Source organism: Sus scrofa, chromosome 4 (assembly GCF_000003025.6).
Source record: "Sus scrofa isolate TJ Tabasco breed Duroc chromosome 4, Sscrofa11.1, whole genome shotgun sequence".
In the NCBI taxonomy this organism is placed as follows: domain Eukaryota; kingdom Metazoa; phylum Chordata; class Mammalia; order Artiodactyla; family Suidae; genus Sus; species Sus scrofa.
This window is the reverse complement of record NC_010446.5, coordinates 87,763,155-87,780,991: the sequence shown is the minus strand read 5'-3', so window position 1 is coordinate 87,780,991 and position 17,837 is coordinate 87,763,155. Positions and strand designations below refer to the sequence as shown.

Sequence of the window (17,837 nt, the reverse complement as noted above, 5' to 3'; positions counted from 1 at the left end):
CTCTGCTTCCTAATCTCTGTACCCAAGCGCCTGGCATTTAATGCACGCAGGCTCAATAAGTGTCTGAAAATGAACAAAGAGGTATCCTTCATTGCCTACTCTAACTATTTATAGTTATAAATATCTCTGCCACGTAGGGTAGAAGGAAGATGAGATGGAATGGACAGGAACAGGATACTGAAAAAACAATAGAATTTTCTTAACTATAAACAGAAATTTAAAGAAAGACTGGGGCCAAGCAGGAGGAATGGCTGTGACTCCTGGCTGGGCTAAAATCCAGATTCTAGACCTCAGGCCCAGGGTTTCAGTTTGTTTTCTCTATGGGATTTCTTTGACTCTTTGCCCAGTCAGAGGATTCAGTTACCAAATTGGTGAGATTCAAGGCTGGGGGTGGGGTGGGTTTAACCCAAGTCTGTTCTAAGGCGTCAAATGTACATTATTAGTGTTTGCTTCTTTGTTTTGCAAAGAACCATCACTTAAGAGTCTGTATTAAAATGTAAATATTTTACCTGGCAGAGAGTAAACAATACAAAATCAATGTCTTAAACGTAATAGCAGAAGCTATCTTATCAGCTTATTATTGCAGGGTAGTTAAGGGAAATAGGGAAATATTTTTGAATATATGGATAGAAGCTAAAAGATTTGAAAAGGCACAGCCAGGGGTGGGGGTGGGGGTGGAGTTGGGGGGTGATGACGTGTTAAGTGCAAACCCTGAGAAGAGCTGGGGAAGGGATCTTAAGTCCTGGATTTCTGTTTTCTTGGAGGTAAGACCTTTCAGGAGAGCCCACCCTGGATTCAAGGGTTGAGGACATCTCTGTTGATAAATGGTGAATTTCCTGGTACTTAGCTCCAGTGGTAATTTTTCTTTTCTTTTACATAATCCCAATAGAAGGGAGGAAAAGGCCATGTAAAAAGTGACCAAGTTGGATGCTAAACCTGATTAGGAAAACTGGTACTTAAGAGTAGAGAGGAAAATCCTTTTGTTGAATGCAAGAGAGAAATCCTGAGAGCTGTTGTGTTTCACATATAACTCTTACTGGTTTATGAAGGATCATTGGAAGATACCTAGATAACCTCCAAGAGAATGAGCAAGTGACCCACATACAGATCCATGCTTGTCTGTTATTTTTCCCGATTAATAATTGACTGCATGGTATTTGTGGTCAACAAATTGGTAATTCTGCCTTTATACTCAGTTCTCAGTTTCAGTATTGGTTTCCTAAATTCATTCATTTCTCTTTGCTATTAATTTAGCAACAGTATTTGGAGTATCTGTAGCACTATGCTAAGTTCTGGGGGTAAAGTGATGAATAAGAAATGGGGGAAGACACTATTTATTTGCAAAAGGAAGTACATAGAGGGATATGGGGACCCTGAAGAAGCAAAACAAGTTTTATCATTAGGGTTCTTAATAAATAAAAATTTGTCATTCTTGGCACAAACCTGGTGTCAAAAGTGAATGCATGTCTATTGTATCACTCCCACATGTTAAGATGATAATCTCTCCTAATTGGATTCATAGCTGTTAGTTAACGTTGAGAACAGAAGGATTGACTCATGCCCAATCTGCCAGTGTGTTGTTTATGAATAGCTTTTTGGCAGTTGTAAATGTTTGTGTTATTGTAACACTGTATTCTTCACAGGTTTTTTTGTGGGGAAGGAGGAAACAGTACAGTCATTCTATTCTGTATTATTATGCACAGTAAGAAAACTGTATGCTTCAAGAAAAAATTTATTTGCATTGCTGAATAATGCGTACACCCAATAATCACCTATGAACATGTATATTAATCCATTATGATCATTGGGAGAATTTCTAGTCCTACAAATAATAAAATATATTTTAAAGTTCCCAAAAAGTTACAATATTTAGTGAATCAACTTTGATCTTCCTGAATCCCCAGAAGCTCCTGTTTAACTAGCTTATCATGGGTCAAAATTATTCAAAAGCATATTTTGCAATGAGAAGGTGCCAGAAACTTCTCAGGAGACTAGTCCTCTCAAAGCCAAATAGGTTTCTAGCATATTTTAATTTTTCTGAGACAAATGAAAAGTAAAAGATGACTTTCAGATCACTGATGTCTTTTGGAGAGTAGTTTTTTTGCTTCCTAGGCAAATTACTGCCCATTTCCCTCCCCACCCTGAATGTAGTTAAAAATAGCATTTTTTTTTTGTCTTTTGTCTTTTTAGAGCCACACCCACTGCATATGGGGATATGGAGGTTCCCAGGCTAAGGGTCTATTTGGAGCTGTAGCTGCCAGTCTATACCGTAGCCATAGCAAGTTGGGATCTGAGCCATGTCTGCGACCTACACCACAGCTCATGGCAATGCCAGATCCTTAACCCACTGAGCAAGGCCTGGGATTGAACCCGCATCCTCGTGGGTACTAGAAGGGTTTTTTAGCCACTGAGCCATAAGGGAAAGTCCAAAAACAATAACATTTAAAAAAAATTATCCACAGAGCACTTAGAAAATGAAAATATTATGTATATCAAAACAAATGAGATACATAAAAAACTATACTGAATAAAATTCCTGGTTTTAAATATTTTCTTCATTATTAAAGGAGGAAAAAATAAAACAAATGAACTAGACATTGAATTCTAACATCAAAGATAAATGAATAAACCAATTAATTAAAACCAGAAAACTATAGAAATGATCATAAATCCAAGAGCTTATTCTTTGGAGAAAACATAAAATATGATATCACTTGTATCTGGAATCTAATATACCTCACAAATGACCCTTTCCACAGAAAAGAATATCATGGACTTGGAGAATAGACTTGTGGTTGCCAAGGTGGAGGGGGAGCTAGTGGGATGGTTTGGGAGCTTGGGGTTAATAGATGCATTCTATTGCCTTTGGAATGGATTAGCAATGAGATCCTGCTGTGTAGCACTGGGAACTATGTCTAGTCACTTAATGATGGAGCATAATAATGTGAGAAAAAATAATGTATACATGTATGTGCAACTGGGTCACCATGCTGTACAGTAGGAAAAAAAAAAATAATGTATTGGGGAAATAAAAAAAAAAAGAAAAAGAAAAAAGAAAAAAAATTGTAAGTCAAATTGAGAAAAAATAAATTAAAAGAGCTTTTATATATATATAAAGGCATTTTTAAATGTATTCTAATATGTAAGTTTACAGGGGAATGAAATCCTATGCTATTTATTTGCATTCCAGGAGAATCCCCAAAACATCTGTAGGAAAGATTATTACCTTCCCACAGGCTACTTATCCAATACTTCACAGATTTCAAAACATCTGAAAAATCTATTGAAGTTGTAGACAGTATTCCTTTGATTTTGTTCTTAGCCTTGCTCCATTTACTTGTGTTCAATAAACTGGAACTGTCAATTCATCCCAAGGAAGGTATTAACACATGTTTTCATCATTAACATTTATAGGAAAATCCAAATGGAAAAGCTGAGATGATTTGCTCCCTTTCCATGTGGCATATGTGTGGAAAGTGCACTGGACCAAGAGTTCTATATCCTATCCTGGTGTTGACTGACCACAGGCAGGTCAAAACACTCTGAACACCAGTTTCTTCATTAGTAGATAGAGAGCTGGACTAAATGATTTTTAAAGTCTCTAGTCATTCTAATATTCCATGATTCCATTCCTTTAAAGTATTTCTGTCTAGTTTCTTCAGTCATTAAGTTTCTATGATTATTAGTACTTCTTCCTTAGCTCAGAATAAATTCTGACTGGTAATCCTGTGTTGACTATCCAGAAACCAAAGGAGAATATTGAGGACAGCTGAAGGGTCACGCAGAAGGGTCACATTGCAGGGCCTAAGCAAAATGTAAAATGTAAATAGCAAATATATTCCAAGAATGACATCGATGCTTTTCCAACCTATGAAGTCTTTAAATTCAGGGGATAGTGACCAGCAAGTCTCCAATTTTCTATTTAAGACTAAGCCGAAGAAATGTTACTGAACTATCATGAGAGTCTTGACTTAGTACAAACATGTACATTGCATGTTTGATGGATGTTGCACATAGTAAGGTGCTATAGAGGAACTGTTGTGGAATGTTCCTGATGAGCCTTAAAAGCCATACAAATATCCTGGTGAGAGTCATGGCAGCAGACAAGAGAGTGCAAGCTACCTTTCCCAAGACTTTCCATTCTCATCTTGGAAAATATCTATGAAGAAGCCTTGATGCTTTCATCAGAATGGCTTTACCTAAGCTAAATTTAATTAAAAGAGATAATTAAGTCTTTTGTCTCTGGCTGACAAATGCTAAGACTGGAGAACACCAATTATTCAGCAAGAGTGTTGCCCAAAGGAATTTGGCAAGTCTAAGATCTTACTGGGTTAGGTTGCGCTGTGTCCCCAGTCTCACCCAGCAGGGTCAACCTGTCACTCACATGCCTCTTTCTCTGCCAGGTCCACTGCAACAACATGTTTGCTAAAGGTGTGAAGATTTTTAAGGAAGTACAGTGCTACTTCCGCTCCGAAGCCAATGAATGGGAACCTAACGCTGTCTCCTTCCCCCTTGTCCTGGATGATGTGAACCCCAGTGCTCGGTTCGTCACAGTGCCCCTCCACCACCGCATGGCCAGTGCCATAAAGTGCCAGTACCATTTTGCTGACACCTGGATGATGTTCAGTGAGATCACCTTCCAATCAGGTTGGGAGCTTGGCCCCCCTTGGGGAAGTGGGAGCAGGGTGGTGGAAGGAGGAAGGCAGGGTCCAGAGCTTCTCACTGGCAGGTCTCTGAGAGGAGGAGGGTTTGATAGGTGGCTTTTTATGGGTAGATAGAGGGAATCTTTTCTGCAATGAGTTTCCTTGCGGAAGGGCAGGGATGCAGATGTGGAAGTAGAATGTTTACTTGGCTCTCACGTGCATTTGCCTAAAAAAGATGTAAGATAAAAGATTAAAGAAAATGAGTTCAGTGTTTAAAACCTTTATGTAAATTAAGCCAGATAAGGGGAAGCACACCTATGCACTGTTGAAATATGTAGATGAAAATGTCTAAATACACACGAGTAAAGAAAACAATGAATCCCCATCCATCACTTAACTTTACTAACCACTGATTTTATTTTGTCATGCTTGTTTTATTTATTCCTCCCTTTTGCAATAGTATTTTGAAGCAAAACTGTTATGTTATTTGATTTCGTTATGAAAAATTTTAGATACACTTAAGAAAATATCTTCATCGTAATGCCGTGTAACATCTAACAGACAGCATTTATTAATAAATAATTCCTTAATATCACATAATAGCCTGTCCACATTCGCATATCCCCGATTGTCTAATAATGTCTTACTGCAGTTAGCTTAATAGAATTAGGATCTAAATAATAAGGCCCTCTTGGTGTACTTCCCTTACTGTATTCCTAGGTGATGTTTCTTTTAATCTAAAAAAATAGGTATGTAAAATTCAATTCTGGTTTGGCTGTTTTCTTTCTGGGGTGTTATTTTACTGGTGCTTCTATCCTCTGCCATCCTGTAGACTGGAGGTTATATCTACAGGTGAATTTGACTCAGGTTCAGTACTTATTTTTTTGCCAAACATTTCTCATAAATAGTGCTGTGTACTTTATGTTGAAACTCATCATGGGAATGTCATGTTAGAATCTCTCACTTTTAGTGCTGCTAAGATTGATCTCCAGGCTCAGGAAGTTAGACTTTCATGGAAAAGTTCTCCATGAGCTCTCTCCTAGGTTTTACTCTCCATTGATGACCACTGCATAAACTATTTCATTAGGAGGTCTTAAACGGTGATTTTCTAATTATTTTATTCCCTCTGAATTTATTAGCTGAATTTCTTCTGAATAGGAGAACTATTCTCTATATGCTTGTTTACCCTGAAATACAGTTCACATTGATAGGGCAGGATACATAATTAACTTTTTTGGGAATTTTCAAAGTAATGAATTGATACCCTAGCACACTTCAATGGTATCTAAAAAGTTTTGTTTTTCATCCTTGTTATGCTTTTTAGTTTCATTATGCTTCGTTTTAAAAATGTATTCAGTATTTTTAATCAATTGCAATTACTGTTCTTTTAATACTCAGATTGTCCTGCATTGGCCAGAGTACATGCCTTTAAGCTGGCTCTGTCTTCTTTGGGTTGGATCCTATAAATATTTGATAACTATCTTGTTTTCTGAAAGAACACATTGTTCCAAGCTCATTTTGAACATTCGCTGCCCCAGATGTGGAATCAACTATTTCCTCGAGAAATCTTCATTCCTTTTAGTGGGGAATGATATTTAGAGACCACAAAGTGGGCAACAGGGACTGTGCCAAATCTTGAAAAGTTAAAGGATACTTAGGACACTGCCTTTACTATCACAGTTTAGATGGGGATAGAAAACCTATGCAATAATTTTTCATAAGATTTTCAAAGTGGTACCAATAATAAGTGGTCAGGAGAGAGGCCACTAGAGAGTGGATTCTAAGTGGACACTGTCAAAGGATTGAGACTAATAGAAGAAAAGTATAGGCAAAAATGACATCAGCGAAGTAGAGAGACTACTTCTAGTAGATAAAGCAGAAGACACCATGCTTCCTGATTTAATTTTTAGAAGAAGAAAATTTCAAGATGGTTTGTTCATTAAGATGTACTGATAAGGAAATAGAGCATATGTTTAGAAACACAAGTTTGGGGCTTCAATGCCTTCTGTTATTATAAAAAATTATTCTAAGCGTAAATGAACTAATTATTTCATATAAAGTATTTATTAAGGGCAGAAGTTTAGATATTCAAAAGCAGTGTTACATTGTGTTAAGTAGGTTCCCCTCATCAGGGATTCCCTCTGCAGAATATTTGAAATGTTGGCCTAAGGAAATAATAGAAGGTATATTTGCTAATTTTATAACTAAAAAATTTAGAATAACCTGAATGATTATTTTTAAGCCATCTTAAAGTTATATTTCTATCTAAGGGGAAGTGGAATAAGATATGTCAGTGCAATTGTTTCATAGCAAATGGTCTACTAAACAGTGTTGTTTGTGACATAAAATAATAGAAAATGTATTTCTGTATTTTTAATATTTTCTTGATAAGAGTACAACATTGAAAAAAAGTTCTCAGTAAGTGATTATATATATATTGAGTAAACCCAAATCAGACCAACATGTTAGTTATGTTTGCTGTATATAGCTTTCTCACGTACATTACAGAAGACAGATTTTTAGATGTGTGTTAAAAAACTTAACTAATTATAGCTATAGACTATAGTCTTTGATTCCTGTAATGTCTTGAACTTTAAATATCATGATAATATTAGTTTCCCCTGGAGCCTGAGGAAAAGTACAAGTGGATGACAGATATTTTCCTACTTGTATAATAATGCTAAGAAGAAAAATTAGGATTTTTGGAGGGATTCTCTCTTAGAAGGAAAATGCATGCTCTAATTCTTGACCCCCTTGATTAAACAAAGCAGAGGGAAAAATTAGTTAACAGCGTCAATCCATCAAATAAATTTTGGGATCTGTCTTAGAAGCTTAAACATCACAGTGAAGGATATATAATTTATCTTTAAGGATGAAGGCTTAATTTATAAATTAAAGAGCTAGGACAATGAAGCATAGTAAAGACTTTTTTTTAAACAATTTAATTTCCTTGAAGGAAAGAGCATCTTAGCACTACGTCTGTTCCATGTCTACTTACCCATTGTATTCTCTCTACATTTTGCTGAATTGGGGTCTCACTTCCTATGCATGCTTTATGATAATGTGTAGCCATAGCCTTCTGATTCTTTCTTAAACTTTTTTTTTGTACTATGACATGTAATACAAAATCATTTAAACAAACATTTTACAGAAGGAAAGTTGCCCTTAGTATTTAGATAATGGTGATTTTTAAAATTTAACATATTATATGGTTTCATTTATAAGAAAGGCTAGTGGCAACCCATTAAGTTGATTTCACAAAGTATTAGCTTAGAACCTGCCTTCAGAAAAACCACCACCTCGCTGTCTTCTCCTCAGCTCCAACTCACTCTTATTTTGTAACAGATGCTGCAATGTACAACAACTCTGGAGCCTTGCCCACATCACCCGTGGCGCCCACAACCTATGGTATGTGTGATTCTTGCTTACAAAAATTAAGTTGGAGGGACCTCAGAGGGTGAAGAAGCATAGAGATTTGCAAAGACCAGACTGTGTAGGAGGTTTTGGATACAGATTATCTATGGAAAGGTGGGACAGTCCACCTCCAAGGTTAAGGGCCCAAACTCTCTCTCTTCCCTGATGGTTCATGTAATTCTTCAGCTGAGGCAGAATCTGGTGTTGTTCCAACTGCTTTATGGAAATTTGGGAAGCTTGGAGCAGAAATGGGGAAGGAGATATTTCTAGGTGAGAATCTTTGTGGGGATCTCAGTGGATGCATAATAGCCTAGGGGGGAAAAAAGCTAGTCTCTCTGATTGGAGAGAAATATTGAAAGGTGTATCCATTGCTTTGGACAGTCACTGGCTATTTAAGTCAGCTACCTAGGAAACACATGATCAAGTGTCTCCAAACAGATCTCTCAGCTACCCTGGCTTGTCTCAAAGACTTCAGAGTGAAACTGATTCTTCATTTATTTTTCATGAGGTATGATTAGAGCCAGTTAACCCAGGCCATGGTATAAAGAGCAAAATTTGGGGAAGTATGGAAAACCTCTCCATTATTCAGTCTAATACGTGAGGAAAAAGAGGCTGATGTTCCATGGATGAGGACTGTAAAATATAGGAGCAAAGTAATAGAAGAGTAGCAAGACCATGTGTTAAGGTGGCATCATGTGGAATTATCCTGAAGGAAAAAGTTCTACCTCCTTATTGCTCATACAGTCCCTCATGCCTTGCCTTGCCCCATAAGATGATAATATTCTTCATCCTTCTTTTCCTGGTTATAGATCCAATGCTTAAAGTTGATGACAGCAACACTCGAATCCTGATTGGCTGCTTGGTGGCCATCATCTTCATCCTCCTGGCCATCATTGTCATCATCCTCTGGAGGCAGTTCTGGCAGAAAATGCTGGAGAAGGTAGGGAAATGAGGAACAATCATGGGATAGGAAGATGCTCAGTCCTTTTCCTGTGTGGTTATTACCTCAGGAGTAAATTATAAGATTCTATAAATGGTTAGAGAGTTAACTGAAGCTACAAAGAGGCATGGGCTGAAGGCATCAGAAAAGAATAAGCTAAGTCCATTTTCTCACTTTTAGAATGGAGATAGGAAACCTCCCCAGAGAAATCAAAAAACTCTTCCCAGTACATTGAATCTCAACTTAGGCATCTCCCTTGAAGATTCTGATTCACTGGGTTCAGGGGGAGTGAGGCAACTATATTTTTTTAAAAAAAATAGTGATTCTGATATACAACTGATACTCAGCTAAAATTTCTGATAATGTCGTTCCTTCTTTTCCTTTACTGCTTGCTTGTTTATTTTTTGGGGTGTGTGTGTGTGTGTGTGTGTGTGTGTGTGTAGAAAAACACTCAGTCTCGTTAATACCCAAGCCACATCTCTCACAATTCTATTCCTACTTCTTTTTGTACTTGAAAGTTATGGTTATGTATCCTTCTGAGTCCTAGATTTTTTTTGTCTAGGTCAACAGATCTGTACAATTTCTCTTATATTTGCCTAACACTTTATAGTCTACAAAGACTTTTTCTATGATTTTACTTCAACCTCATTGGATAACAGTAAGTTGGGCATGGTAGTTATATTGAACTGTTTTTCTGTCAAGAAAATATGATGTACTTAAGGTCATACAATGAATATCCTGTTTTCTATGCTCATTCTAGTCGTCAGTCTTGAAATTTATTGACTTCTAAAAAATATACATCCCACCATAGATGGAATACCTATGACTTTTCTTGGTTTTTTAGGCCAGAGAGCAACTCTGGGCATTGCTTCTAAGTGTCTGATACTCTTGGGCTTTGCTGATGATAGTGTTCCTACATTTGTCTGTGGACGTCTTCCCTGGTCAGTGAGTTCAAATGGATGTTGACTGTGAGAGGTCACAGGTACTCTGGGCACAAGGCTTGGAGGTGCCCATCAAGGACAGGGATCAGGAGGGAGAGTATAGCCTGACTGTTCACAGCCTCTGTGTTTGAGGATGGGCTCTCAGAGCAGACCAATGCCTATGGGGAGGACATACCAGAAGAGGGGAAAGAGCACTGTGACAATGGACTTGAACCTAACTTTGTGTGATTAGGACAAGAGGAAAAGGGTTAAACTCAAGAGAAGTGAGGGGAATGACCCAGACAAGTAGCTGGCAGTTAGTGCCTTCTGATCTGTTACACATTCAGGTTCTGAGATGATTGAGGCTTATTTTAAGGGCTTTAGGCAGGAGTTTTTCACAGAAGAGAGGGTCTCTTTGCTTCCCACAAAGACTTCTTTTGTTATTCTGAAAATGCTTTAATTAAATAAGTTTTCAATCCATAAATAGTGACTGATGGCTGAAAGGTAGAATCCACAGCAAGCTCACCCACTGTCATGGTGAGACAACATCAAAACCTTTCTTCTTTTAGAATGCTGAAACACACTGGGTACCTAAATTCCAGGGAAAGGGGTAGCAAATGGCGGTGGTGGTGAAAACTGGTGGACTGAAGGGGTCATTGAACAGCCTGAAGCTGTGTTCTTATCGAATAGTCTGTTGTAACTGCATTTTAGCTGGGGGGTGGAGTCTGTGTTCTCTACTCTTTTTCTTTGTGTTTGAGCCAGAAATTATCACTCTTTTCTCTGGGTCTTTCTTCTGAGTCCTACTAGAATATATTCATGGGCTGGGGGAGGAATTTTGGACTGGGAACTCACCAGGTAAAAGGGAGAACAAAAATTTTGCCCTTGAATATTTAACTTGGTTCTTGAAGTTCTTGATTCGAGAAATTCATTCTATTCTTGCACATCTGAGTAAGATAACTCACGATGCTCTAGAATGACATGTGACTTCCTCCTGAGGACATTTTTTGTAGAAAACCTTTAAGCATACACATATATTCTAAAAATAATTACTCAAAATAGCTTTATGCTATAACATTATTTGCAAGATACTTAAAATGGTGCTCTCATAATTCTCTCTTTGGGAAAGTTAACTCATTTATTGAGTACCTGCTAAATGCTGGACTCCATGCTCAGTATTGAGGATATTACTGCAACAAAAGACCTTTCAGTCTAGGGTATGGGGCAGGCATCTAACTTTCTCCATTGAGCACCTGAAGCATATTTGTTGGCGTAGAACATCGCACATCCAAATAGTAAAATTTTAAATCCAAATAGTCTCTATTTTAAATCCAAATAGTCATATATATTGAGATTTAGAGACTGTCCTTTTGAGGAAACAGACAGGTCACATTAGCTAGGGTGTCAAAATAATTAGTTGTTTTATTCTTCTTATTCCTATGTTAAGTATTATTCAATGAATTAGGTACCTAGGGATTCCTTGCTTATTTTGTAGCCATTTAATTTTTGGTTAATGAAAATAAAGTGTCAAAAGGAGTATAACCCTAACTTACAGTGCCAGAGTGATCAGATGAATTATAGATTCATAATGTTACAGCACATCTGTTAAGTAATGAGCTTTTTTTTTTTTTTTTTTTTGTCTTTTTAGGGCCACATGTGTGGCATGTAGAAGTTCCCAGGCTAGGGGTCAAATTGGAGCTCCACCTGCTGGCCTATGCCACAGCCACAGCAATGTCAGATCCAAGCTGTGTCTGTGACCTACACCACAGCTCACAGCAACACTGAATCCTTTAAGCCACTGAACGAGGCCAGGGATGGAACTCACATCCTCATGGATACTAGTCAGATTCTTAACTCACTGAGCCACAACTGGAACTCCCAAGTAATGAGCTTTTTAATTCATGTTTACACATAATCAAACAATTGAATGGTGTCAGGAAAACCCGTTATTTAATAAAACATTGAAAACTCTAAGATTGAGAAGATCTTAGATAGGCTACTGATAAGTTCTTACAGTGTCATATGAAAAATGCTTATTAACTTCAATGGAAGTTAATGAAAGTTGGCAGTACAGACCTTTAGAGGTCAAATTCTGCTTTGAAGAAATGAAGGATTTTAAGATTCTACAGCACAGGTATTTGTGGAATCAGGCTTCATCCTTGCCACTTGCATTGCTTTTGAATATAAAGAGTTATTTCTTCTGAGTGGAAAAGCTGGATTTAAGAAGAGGAGGGAGCTATGATGCCCTGTGTGCCAACAGGTCTTTCTCCCCTGTCCTATTTCAGGCTTCCCGGAGGATGCTGGATGATGAAATGACAGTCAGCCTCTCCCTGCCAAGCGAGTCTAGCATGTTCAACAACAACCGTTCCTCATCGCCAAGTGAACAGGAATCCAACTCCACTTATGATCGCATCTTTCCCCTTCGCCCTGACTACCAGGAGCCCTCCAGGCTGATACGGAAACTCCCAGAATTTGCTCCAGGGGAGGAAGAGTCAGGTGAAGATGAAATAGTGGGCAAAGAATTGAGGGACAAGATTTATGAAGGTGTGATACTGTGGCTCCTACTCAACCAAATCTAGTTTTCACCTAAAGAAGTCCATACTGTCTTTCTAGATTGGGTCTGCTGCTGCTTCTAGCCTAATATGAGCACCCTTCCTCTGCTACTGCACATAGCAGACCTGCATGGCAGAAGAGGGAGGAAATAAATAAAATGCATTACTAAGGTGTTAATGCCAGAAGAACCTAAGCAGCCCAGCTAGTCCTATGTCCTCATTTTTCCTTGGGAGAAAAATGAGAAGGCTTAGATAAGGTATTCACCCAACATCAAACAGCATTAAGGGTAAGTTCATGACTTGAATTTGACCTGGAGGAAAAAAATAATAAAGCAAAAGACTTCTTAGAATCCCCAGTTTTTAAGCCACCTAGATAATTGAGTTACCTAAATTTTGTTGATTTCACTTGGGTGAAAATTTATTAGACTAATACAACGTTTTATTACAAGAGTAAATATTTCTTACCTTTTCTCAATAAAAGCATTGCTTTGGTAAAACATTGCCAAATGATTCACATCTCAGTGTTTTTTAATAAAGGGCTGCAGAGTGACATCAGAGGATGCTGGGTCATCACAGAGGCTCAGGGCAGCTTTTCTGTAAGATCTTCAATCCAAGAGTGATCCCAGCCAGCAGAAGAGGGCTGAGGGTATTCAGGAGAGAGGTGATTGGAGAAGCAGCAGGACTAACTCTGAGCCCACTAGTATTTCAAGGGAGTCCTTACAAAAGAAGAAAGCAAACTAATGTGATATTTACCACTCAGTGGATAGCAAACAGTGAAGGATCACATTGAACTAGAGGAATTTTGCAGAGACAGCAAGAAAAAGCGATGTAATTTATTTCCTAGGCTGAAGTAGAGTAATTTACCTATTTTCTGAAGTCTAAAAACACCCTCCCTCTTACTTTAATGTTTCTTAATATCACAATATATCTTAAGCTGAATCATATAAATTTAATCAGAAAGTTTTTTTAAATGATTTTTATTTTTTTCCGTCATAGCTGGTTTACAGTGTTCTGTCAATTTTCTACTGTACAGCAAGTTGACCCAGTCACACATACATATATACATTCTTTTTCTCACATTATCATGCTCCATCATATAATCAGAAAGTTTTTAATCCCTAAAATAGATTACTAAGTCAGTGAGAATATCTTAAAATTAAGGAACTAGGCCATTAAATCCTAAAACTTTAATACTCCCACCCTAACTAATATAGTGCAAGCCTTCCTGTAGCTTCACCACAATTCCTCAAGATTAGCCAAGGAGCTCGTTGATGATCATGGGGTGTGGGGAGAAGGATAAGAGATAAATGGTGGCCTACATTCTGGAGGCTGTGAGAGAGTCTGGAGGGACCATTCTCCAAGTAAGAATGTCATGGCATAGGCTGGCTGTCTTGGGGGCGTGTTTTAGCCCTCCTCTCAGATTTGTTTTCTTGAAGAGATATCCAGACATGCCCCTTGGAGTGAGGCTCATTGCCCTTGTCTTCCTAGGCTGCAGTGGCCTTGTGAAGCCAGTCCAACCCAGCGGGCCTGAGGGCGTGCCCCACTACGCAGAGGCTGACATTGTGAACCTCCAGGGGGTGACCGGAGGTAATACCTACTCTGTGCCTGCCGTTACCATGGACCTGCTCTCAGGAAAAGATGTGGCTGTGGAAGAGTTCCCCAGGAAACTGTTAACTTTCAAGGAGAAGCTAGGAGAAGGCCAGTTTGGGGAGGTAAGTTGATTCTTTGAGTGGGGCCACCAGTCCTTGCTAGCTCAAAGGAATTAGTTGAATAAATATGGTCAATAGAGTTAAGTGTCCCCTCCAGAGTGGATCCACATTGACTGTCCCTTCCAATTGTCTCTCTTTGCACTGGCCTCTAGAAGATTAGTATTGGGTCAACCTCATCTTTGTCAAATAGCTATGGAATTCATGGGAATCTCGATTTCTATATACGAGTTTTTAAAGCAGGAAAGTCACTTGACTTAGATATCCTGAAAAACATTCAATATTTTAAAAAAAAATTTTTATAATAGGTTACAGAGGGTGGGGACCCATAAGATGTGATCATCTTTTATAAACAGTCCAAGAACATCCTGCTATTTGATAGCCACTTTTTTTTTCCCCCATTTAATGGGAGTTACATATAAAATGGTCAAAAACAACCTCGCCCCTGCCTTGGGTCCCAGAATCAACCACCAGGGAATGAATCACTCACTAAGATAAGGAGGAGCACTCTTCTCAATTGCTCTCGGAGTGATGTGTGTAATATTTGACTTTCCACTTTTACGTCAGTCACATGAGCCTTCTGAGAATTCAAAGCGATGATTTAAGTGGCAATGGAAGCTCTTTAACGCTTCCCTCTACACTCCAAATGTAACTTGTTTTCCTAAGAATATGTTATTGATTCCAACATGGGTGGTGTAGTTTTTAACTTTGGGTAGGTTTGGTGGTGGTGGAGGTAGATAGGTCCATAGCATCTGTTTGTGGTGTTATATGCATTCATTCTCTCTCCTGGGTTGAAAACACAGGCTTGTTATACTGTTACTAATACATAGGGATTACTAACCATGCTAACTAATCACATACTAAGGGATTACCTCAGAGAGGAAATTGTCTTATGTTTTGCACAATCCAGTAACTAAACTTCCTTGAATCAAAGGTCAAGCATTTATACTGAATGACATTTTCTAGGGAGCTATGGTGTAATAAACTACTGTTATAGATATATTTGCATATTTAGTGTTCCAATTAATGTATGGTTCTTTCATAAAGCAGTAATATATACTAGCTGGGTACCTTACCATTGTTTTTTCAGTTATTTGAGTCAAAGATGTATTACCTCTATCTTCTTATTGGTCTTTTGATTATTTTGCCTGAGTTGTAAGAGGTAGTTTATCTCTAGGAAATGCCCAGCAAGAGTACTGAGACATCTTCAGGAGAAATGATGATGCTGAGACTAGATGACTTTTGTCTAGGTTCATCTCTGCGAAGTGGAGGGAATGGAAAAATTCAAAGACAAAGATTTCGCCCTAGATGTCAGTGCCAACCAGCCTGTCCTGGTGGCTGTGAAAATGCTCCGAGCAGATGCCAACAAGAATGCCAGGTCTGTGGTCTGTGTTTTGAATTTTCCTTTATGTATTTTGTCTTCAGGATCAGGAACACTCTGGAAACTTCTGAGTAATTGTTTTCTTTTGAGATGGGAAGGTCTGTGAGCTACCTTACATTTCCATTGCTGTGTTTTACTTTTCTGATGGGTTAGTAGTCCTCATCTTTGTTCTCATCTCTCTCAGACACAAATGCACATTTTGTGTTGGATCTGCCACTACGCATATGAATTTGCTTCCTAACTCCCTTTGCAGAACACTGCACTTCTCAGCATCCACAACACACACAATAGTCTTAATACTTACCTCTTCAGTTATTATGCACAGACATACCCCCAAAGGTCCTCACCTCTTCTTGCAAACTTCTCACAATTGCATACATCTTTCCTGCTAAGCTCCTTCCTTTCTCCTTTTTTTCTGCATGTCTATTTACTTTCTCATCTCTTTTTTTCTCTTTTATGCTCCTTTTCTTCTATGTTCAGCAACTCCCCAAATGAGAAGCTGCCTCTTCTTGGAAAAGTATCCATGGACCTCAAAGCAAAAGGATCCACAGTCTTTTAGCAGTTTTCCAAACTGGCTAATAATCTCTTGGATCCTTTACTACATAAATTGCAGTTTCCAGCCATACTCCGTTGTCTGACAGCCTTTCCATAACAGTAATGGTGAGTTAATCCTCACCCAGAGAGGCATGCTGGTGGTATGTGTCTCAGAGAAATCTGCATATCTGCGTAACATATGCATTTCTCCATTTACGTTGGCTTGATTTGTCTCACTGATATTCACAGTGAGAGAAAGTTTATGATTCCTATTCCTCAAATTATCATCAATGCCAAGAATGCTTGATAGGGTTTCATTAAAAGTCTTGCCATTGACAGGATGTGGAATGAAGAAGAAAGAAAGGCAAGGAAACAGAACTGTGAAGGTTTTTGGAATTTTAACTGTGAGCATTTCAATCTTAAGAATACTGGTATGAATGAAAACTGACACCCTCTGGGTCCCTTAGAGAGAGAGAATATTTCTAATGTTAATCTTAGCACATGATTAGAGAGGGCAGCAGGAAGAAAGGACAGATCTATGTGGTGTGACAAAGCCTCTGCCCATTTTTTTTTTTTTTTTGATGAGGTTTGGGGTCGTACCCTTGCCATTCCAATTGAACAATGATGAACGGCTTACAGTCTGGGCCCCCCGAGCCATGGACCCCCCCTGGCTTGAGGTTGAAGAGGGCATGAAAAAGGAGAGGTGCTACATCAGGACCACATTGATTTCAAGGATTTTATATTGATATAGTATGACTTCCAGTCCAGGATTCCTAGAAAATGCACAGGAGACTTATAATGGGTATGCTCCAATTGTTTTGAGAATGCAAGCTAGTGGTCTCACTAATCCAAATAGTGCAACTGGGAAGGTCATAGCCCACATTGTAACTCAAGGGTGACTGTCATCATCTCCTCAAACAGTTATTAGTTTTTCCCAAATGAGTACTTCTTTTGAAATGACCCCACATTTTAAGCATGAATTTTAAGCAGCATTTTGAACTGGCTATTAAATATGTGTTGTGACTGACTGCTGGTTCACTCTGCATTAAGAGAAGTCAATATGAGAAAACTGAAAATTATCAGATAAACCAGAAGGTGGTTACTCACTTTATAAAAAGACTCTGCTTTGTTTATAGAGTAACTCCAGGGCTTTTTAAAAAAGGTAAATATCCCAGGGCACTTAAAATATGATTTCCAAAGTTTTTATTTTTAAGGCTAGTTAGCTGCATATATTCGATTTTGCAAATATTAATCATTTTCCATGTGGCAGGCCTTTTGTTGGATACTGGGGATGCAGATGTGAATGTTATGGGTCATGGTCCCCCCAAATTACAGTTGAATAAGGATGCATTATATTTCAGGATGAGTAGAATGAGAGTTTCCAGGTACTAATTTCTCTATCCTCTCAAAGGTTACCCAAAGGGAAATAAGAATTTGTATAATGGGCAGGACTAGACTTTGCTATGTCTTCTTCCCCCTCTTGATTCTAACTCTATGCACCTCTGAATTTATCCGTATCTGTGTCCTCCAAAGGAATGATTTTCTTAAGGAGATAAAGATCATGTCCCGGCTCAAGGACCCAAACATCATCCGTCTCTTAGCTGTGTGCATCACTGATGATCCACTCTGTATGATCACTGAGTACATGGAAAATGGAGATCTCAACCAGTTTCTTTCCCGCCACGAGCCCCCCAATTCTTCTTCTAGCAGTGTACCCACTGTCAGGTAAATATACCAGGTCTTCCATCTC

The 17,837-nt window shown here is 38.4% G+C and overlaps 1 protein-coding gene across 10 annotated transcripts in view; it reads left to right on the top strand.

The window, feature by feature from the left end:
• DDR2 (discoidin domain receptor tyrosine kinase 2) overlaps positions 1-17,837 on the top strand; it is a 162,081-nt gene that overhangs the window by 130,827 nt on the left and 13,417 nt on the right. For 7 of the 10 annotated variants that reach the window (XM_021089494.1, XM_021089497.1, XM_021089501.1 and 4 more), the window contains 7 exons: positions 4,404-4,647; positions 7,989-8,051; positions 8,867-8,997; positions 12,200-12,458; positions 13,955-14,178; positions 15,423-15,550; positions 17,621-17,812. In XM_021089494.1, the coding sequence (XP_020945153.1) occupies positions 4,404-4,647; positions 7,989-8,051; positions 8,867-8,997; positions 12,200-12,458; positions 13,955-14,178; positions 15,423-15,550; positions 17,621-17,812 (1,241 nt within the window). The remainder of the gene's footprint in view (positions 1-4,403; positions 4,648-7,988; positions 8,052-8,866; positions 8,998-12,199; positions 12,459-13,954; positions 14,179-15,422; positions 15,551-17,620; positions 17,813-17,837) is intronic. The other 3 variants (XM_021089500.1, XM_021089499.1, XM_021089493.1) reach the window with 1 other exon arrangement.